Raw genomic sequence first — 7333 nt, forward strand, 5'->3', positions numbered from 1 at the left:
GGCTTTCTTCATGTTATTGTGTTTTTTTATTTTTTCTATATATATATATATATATTCCATCTTCTCATTTGCTTTCTATATAACCTCTTGTAGCGAGTTTTAGGTCGATGACTCCCAGACCAGTTGACTTTAGGACACCAGGTTTTAAACCCTTATAGGCTTATTTACTCGAGTTATAAAGACTCGATCAGATGAATTTTTATTAACTTCTTTCTCTCTTGCTTTCTATATGACCCATTCAGCAAGCTTTGTATCGGTGACTTCCAAATCAGTTGGCCTTAGGGTATCAGGTTTTAAAATACATTTATAGGCTTACTTACTCGAGTCATAAAGGCTTGGAAAGAAGTGTCCTGTTCATACAAGTTAATTTTATGTCCTTTTTACTTTTTATAGGCATTTAGTGTCCAAAATCAACCCCTAACTTAAGACTTTCACCAAGTTTCCACTTCACTGGTCTAGGCAATCCACACAATAAAAATTCACGCACGAAGCCCTCACTTATCTCAATGTCCCCCTATAGTTGTTCTACCATCTCCAAACTATTCTAAAGTGGTTTATTGTTTTGTAAAACATGGGTGTGTGCATAAGGATTGTCAATACATCAACAAATACAGGTTAATGAAATTTTGCACTATATCCACAGTTCCTAATTCATATTATTCCAATAGTCACATCATAGTCGGCAAGGCTATCAAGCACACAGAAGCACAACAAGAATGATTAAAACATGCAATTTTTTTATAACACTCAACAAGCACATAAAATGTAAAAGATTAAAAAAATGCATTGATGGAATATGAACAATGCACGAAGAATGGATGCCACAATTTTCCTTCCCTCAAACTTATACATTATATTGCCCTCATTGTTGAAATAAAGTAGAAGTTCAAATAAGTATAATTGAAGGACAAAATAAAATAAAAGCACAAGAAATAGGATAACTAGTACTCTTTTGATCAGTCTGGCAGTGGTGGAAAACTGGGACCCGTAATGTCGTATGTGGAGCCTACCTTCTCCTTTCCCATTGAGGTCTTTCTGGTGTTATCCTACAAAAGTGCAAAGTATGTGTATTATCTCATGATGATAACTGATGAACTTGGGTGCAGGAAGAAATCCATGTGACGTACCATTCCCCAAACTTGTTTCATAGTGTATGTATAAATCGTGTGGGGTGTGTGTAAGCTATGAACTTAGTTTCATTACAAGTTGCAACTTAATACTATTTCAACATCTTTGACTCATGCACAATGCACTGGGACTCATTTGGATATACATGGGTGAACGATGACCTAAAACTATTAATAATGTTGAAAAATTGAAAAACTCCTATACTAATGCAAAACAAAATAAATAAAGCGTAGCTATTTTATAGTCGATAGCTCGACTTTCGGTACAGGTGTGTTATAGCACTTTAAACATAGCTTGGGAGATCTTGCATAGTTTGCTCAATATGGTCTTGTTCCACACTGTAGTTATCCTTCGAATTTCATCCCTGTCTTTCTCCAAGTGGTGTGACTTTTCTCTCATTTGAATCAGTGAGAATGGATGGAAGTGTGCTACACAGGCCTCATGAACGTCTGACTGTTTCTTCAACTCAAAATTATAAGGGATTCCTATGTCAATCACTTCAATCTTGAAACAGCTTTCAAGCCCAGTGGGGTATTTCATTGCCTTAAAAATATTAAAAGAAACTTGCTCCTCCCCTAGCCTCAGAGTTAATTATCCTTGTTGTACATCTATGAGGGCTCTTATAGTAGCCAAAAATGGTCGTCCCAATATGATAGGCACGTCCTTATCTTCTTCTATATCCAAAATCAAGAAATCTGCTGGGAATATGAGTTTATACATTGAGCCCAATACATCTTTGATAATCTCTCGTGAATGTGTAAGTGATCGATCAGCCAGCTGTAGATTTACTGTAGTTGACTTAGATTCTCCCAATCTCAGTTTCCTAAAGAGTGGCCTCAAGTAAATACTCACACCAAGATCACACAACGTTTTATTAAAATAAAAATCACCAATAGTACAAGGGAAAGTGAAATTTTTTGGATCTTTTAGTTTTGGTGGGAGCTTTTTCTGGATCCTGGCGCTACATTCTTTGATTAACACATATTCTTCTAGCTGGCGTTTATTCGTTAAGATGTCCTTCAAGAACTTGGCATAGCCGAGCATCTGGAGCAGTGCATCGACGAACGGGATGTTGATGTAGAGCTTTATGAAGATTTCAAAGAACTTCTTATATTGCTACTCCATCCTATGCTTCCTCAACCTTTGGGAAAATAAAATTGGTGGCTCATAGGAGTTAACTGGAATGATGACCTTAACCCGTGACATCTCTGAACTCTCATTTGGTGTAGATTCACGTGTCTGCTCATCTTGGTGTACAATTTCTTCTTTCGTAGAGGGTATTGTCTCATTGTTCACACCCGGCCTCTCAACATGTCTTTCAGGTAGTTGCATCCCGCTTCAAGTTGTGATCGCTTGAACATTCTTCCTGAGATTCAACTCAGTATTGTTTGGTAAAGTATCTGGTGTCTTTTCGTTATAGCAAGTGCCTCTATCCCATCTGCATCCCCAAGTTCTTAATTGTGGCACACTGAGTTTGGAGAGTTGTTTCAATCTTTTTCAAGAACTGTTTATTTGCTTCCATGTATGTCTTTGTCTTTCCATAAACTTTGCAAACATCTCTTCCAACTGAAGTGTCTTCTTCTGTTGAAATTGTCTCTAGGATCTATTTTGATTTTGAGTACCACCTTACGAGAGATTTGGATGTTCTTTTCAACTGGGATTGTAAATGTCTGAATTTTGATATTTCTGTTGATGTTGACCCCCATTGTGCGTACTCTACTTGTTCCATTCCCTATAACAGAATTGGGCATTCCGCCGTAATATGATTCCCTCCACATTCTTCACAATTTGTTTTCCAAGATATGTTGCATTTCCTGACTGTGATATGTTTTTCACCTTGTGAAATAGTGAGTCAATCTTTGCAGATAGGGCAGAATATGCATCCACTTCATACACTTTCGATGTCCTTTTCTGAACTGTTTGGTCTGATGTCCACATAGCTGATGTAGGAGCCATTGTCTCGAATAGCTTGAGTGCCTCGTCAATTATTTTTGTAGACAGTGGCCCGTTAGATGAGGAGTAAACCATGCTTTTGAAAGCTGGAAGTAATCCCGCATAGAAAGATTGGACCTGGAGTCCCTTGCTGATTCCATGGTGTGGACACTTTTTTAGCATGTTTTTAAACCTATTCCAGGCTTCATCAAAGTTCTTTAAGTCGCCTCGATGGAATACAAATATATCATGCTTCAGCTTTGCAATCTTGGTGGGTGGGAAGAACTTGGTACAAAACTTATGTGCTAGATCGTTCCATGTAGTGATGTTGGCTATTGGTTGAGTGTCCAGCCATTCAATTGCCTTGTCATGCAGTGTATGTGGGAACAACCTCAATCTAATAGCATCGTTTAAAATTCCTTGATATTCGAAGTGTTGGCACATATCCAAGGATCGAGAGACACGTGTGTGTTTTCTTCAGCTCTGCCGTAAAACCGATGTCCATTTTAAAATAGTTGTATCACGTTGGTCTTCAATTGGAAGTTAGGCTGCACAAATGGTAGATACACGATACTTGACTGGCTTTGAATTATTTGTGGGTTCATGAAGTCTCCTACAAGCATGTTGCCTTCATTCATTGTCCCTTCTTCATTGGCTTGAAAGATAGGATTATTCTGCATGATAGTCATTTGTTGTTGTGCTTCCCTAGTTTCTCTCTGCATTCGATGAAATGTTTGCTCAATTTCTAAATCGACTGGAATTAGGTCTTCTCCAGTAGATCTTAGTATGCAAATCTATGAGAAAAATCAGTGGTAGCACTTAGATATTAAAAAATAAAATAAAATTGAAATGACAAAATAATGAGGCAAAAAAAAAAAAAAAGAATACAAAGAATACCGTTCGAATTAGTACCAAAATAAATAAGATTAAACGAATACTCAATCCCCCAGCAACGGTACCAAAAACTTGATCGCGAAAATAATGTTTCAATCTAAATTCGTAAGTGTACAGTTCGTGACAAGTAATAAAATGAAAAATTTTAATCCGAATATCGTCCCATAGAGATTGAATAGTTTAATTCTATCTAACTCAGCCTTAACTGAAGCCAAATTATCAAACAAGAATTATAATAAATTGAATTAACCCCTAGTTTAACCTAATATGCAAATATATATGATACAAATGAACTAAAATGTAAACTGACGTTTAGATCAACTAAAAATGCAAATAGAATGTTTGGAGCGCAAATTGATGAATTCAATGAATGTATAACACACTAGAGAAATGCTCAATTCAACTCTAGTTCTATAATTTTGACAACACGTTGAAATTATAAAAAATCAATGCTCCTAAATCTATCAGTTTCTCTCTCGAGCAAAGTTGAACCAACTCTCAAGTACTACCGGCCTATATCTCTATGATTGGTGCAAATACACAAGAATTCATGTAATTTTGTGAGCACCTAAAGATTCACGCAGAGCATAACGGCATATCCCTATCTCCTATCGGACTCTATTGTGATTTATACCTTGTCGAACATATTCCCCTTATTTCGAATGCAAGAAATAGATCATCAAACTTACACAATTACAAGCCCAATAACTATGGAAGTAATTAAATATATACAAACTATTCAAAATATTCAATACGTGTTTTAATATAAAAAAATATAGAAAAAAGAATTAAAAATCGCGTTACAAGGTTTATCGATCACCTACTACAAGAATTTTTAGCCTAACATGGAGAAAATTACAAAATACATAATATCTTAAAGAAATAATATCAGCGGATTAAATAATTGCGTGATCGGTTTTTGTGTTTTTCTTCGTTGTTGTGGCTCCAAATTCTCTTCAATATGTGTTTTTCTCCTTCCCAATATGTTTTCCCTTTAGTTTGATGGCTTTTGGGTTTTTATATGGCATCCCAACTATATTTCATAAGAGTTTTAACGAGAAATGGAATCTTCAGAATTTAGCCCCGAATTATAGTTATGCGACCGCATAGATATGCCCCTTGAAGTCCCTAATTCGATGTATGCGACCGTATAGTTCAACTTTTTTCTACCGAATAATTTTTAGTATTTTGGTCATAACTTTCTTTCTTGATATCCAATTGAGGCAAATCAAAGTGTGTTGGAAAGCTAACGAAATCGGATACAATTTTGGTTGAGATAGACTTTTTCCAATTCGAACGTTTACTATGCCAAAAATGGGTCTCAAACAGAGGTTAGAAATCTGGAGCATAACTTTATCGCATGAAAGTTGATATCCGATAATACTTCGGCTATATTTCATCTTTTTTACTTCTTTCCTCATCCGATTGACCCTAACACTCTTGAATCTTCATTCTATCGCTCGTCTCGTCGGTGAATTATTTACAACCTGGGCTCTAAACTTTCGTTTTCTTTCGTTTTGGCCCTTTTCGCATCTTTTCTCTTGAGTTCCATCATATTTATCAATAGGGCTCTACAAAACAAATTTTATCAACAATTAGTCATATTTTGTAGAACGAATAAGTGTGTTTTAACATACTTATCACAAACCTTTAAAAAAATTCTCCCTCTCATTCACATATTTTTAACAATCCAATTCACACAATCACCAACATATTCTATTGAATTGAGGTAGATGGGATAGGTAGTTTGATATGTTTAAATTAATTTTTATAAAAATCTTGAATATTAATTTAAACTTGTATTATACTTTATACATATTTTTCAAATAATAAATAATATTATATAATAGTATAATATTGTTAATTAAAATATTTGAAAAGATATAATTTTTTATTAATTAAAATAAGATAAAAATAATAATTAATTTATTTTATAAATTAAACAACTAAAGGAGCTAATAGTTTGGAGTTACTTTCGTTATTTCCAACTTCCCACATCGGATACTTATTAGAATATCAAAAAATTTACAATCTATAAATAGGTTTACCAAGAATTGAGTAAAAAGCTATCTGGACTTTTTAATTTTTAGGGTTTTGAAGTTGACTAATATAAAAATTTTATCTTTCTAATTTTTTCAAATTTGAATTGGGTTATCGGATCAGATATATAATAATATAGTAAATCGGATATGGATTTAACAATCACATATCCGTTGGATTGTCGGATCGGATTGTATCGGATAATTATTCTTAACGAATCAGATCGAATTTGAGCAGATCCGATAAATTCGATCCATATTATTAGTAAACATTAAAAAGTGGTGGATTAATGTTGGGTTGAATGAATATTAAATAGCCTAATGGTGTATTTGTTTGGCTTTAATTTCCTTCCACCAAGATTCCTCTTTTTGGGTGTTCAATTGGCATTTTTTTCATGAAAAATATTTTTAGTTGGTCAGGTGACCATATTATTCTCAAAAATAAAGAAAACATTTTATTCATAGGGGTATGCTTTTTATTTTCTAGGCAATTCACATTTTCCAAAAACTCAACTTTGCTCTCTATTTTAACAAGTTCTCACTTTCTAAGATGGAAAAGTACAAAAATTTCTAGGTTAAAATTTAAGTCAATCAAACACATTTATTTAACAATTTTTATACAAATAAGTTCTAGATAATTGAATTGCCTAGGACTTCTTTTCTTTCAAAAAAACACATTTAGTTGTCTAGAACTTATTTTTCTCCATACAAATTTCATGTTTTGCAACAAACACACCATGATTATAAGTATTTAGTCTCTGTGTAATGATACTTGAACTCAAAATTTTACTTTATTATTTATCACAATGTGTACACTTCAAAAATCATGCAATCAACTGACCTCAAGATCAATTTATCTCATACTCTTTATAATGCTCACGGGAGATTGTGAACATGCTCTATTGGCATTTGAAAAAGTTGGGCAACGTTGGCACCAAATAAGCCAACTTCAAGGCGATTTATCTTGTACTCTAAATAGTGTACCCAAAAAATCGTGGACGCACTCCATGCATGGGCGGAGCTAAGGAATTTGTTCAGTGCGAGGACAATTTTAGGTATCAGCTATAGTGAGTTTTTGGGTAAAATTAGCTTATGAACAAAAAGAGTTAGGGCGGTCATTAACTGTCAATGACAACAATAGCATGATCATTTATTAACATTCTAACGTTTATCAACACATGGAGTTATAATATTACTACTTGAAAAGCACCATTAAAAAGTTATATTGAACAAATTCAACAGTCAGCTGAAACGGAATATAAATAAAATTGAAATATGTAGCAAATTTAGCTTCACTTCTCCCTTTTTTAACTGTCACAAAATGAAGGGAGAAAAACACA

General features: G+C 34.0%; 1 protein-coding gene across 1 annotated transcript; it reads right to left on the reverse strand.

Moving 5' to 3' along the window:
• Nucleotides 1-1719: 1719 nt before the first annotated feature.
• On the reverse strand, nucleotides 1720-2460 carry LOC111365710. The gene is made up of 2 exons (XM_022986246.1): nucleotides 2320-2460; nucleotides 1720-2211 (listed from the first exon to the last, which is right to left on the reverse strand). Exons 1-2 carry the CDS (start codon nucleotides 2458-2460, stop codon nucleotides 1720-1722), a joined length of 633 nt encoding a protein of 210 aa, XP_022842014.1.
• Nucleotides 2461-7333: the final 4873 nt, after the last annotated feature.

Source organism: Olea europaea, chromosome 17, assembly GCF_002742605.1.
Source record: "Olea europaea var. sylvestris chromosome 17, O_europaea_v1, whole genome shotgun sequence".
Taxonomy (NCBI): Eukaryota; Viridiplantae; Streptophyta; class Magnoliopsida; order Lamiales; family Oleaceae; genus Olea; species Olea europaea.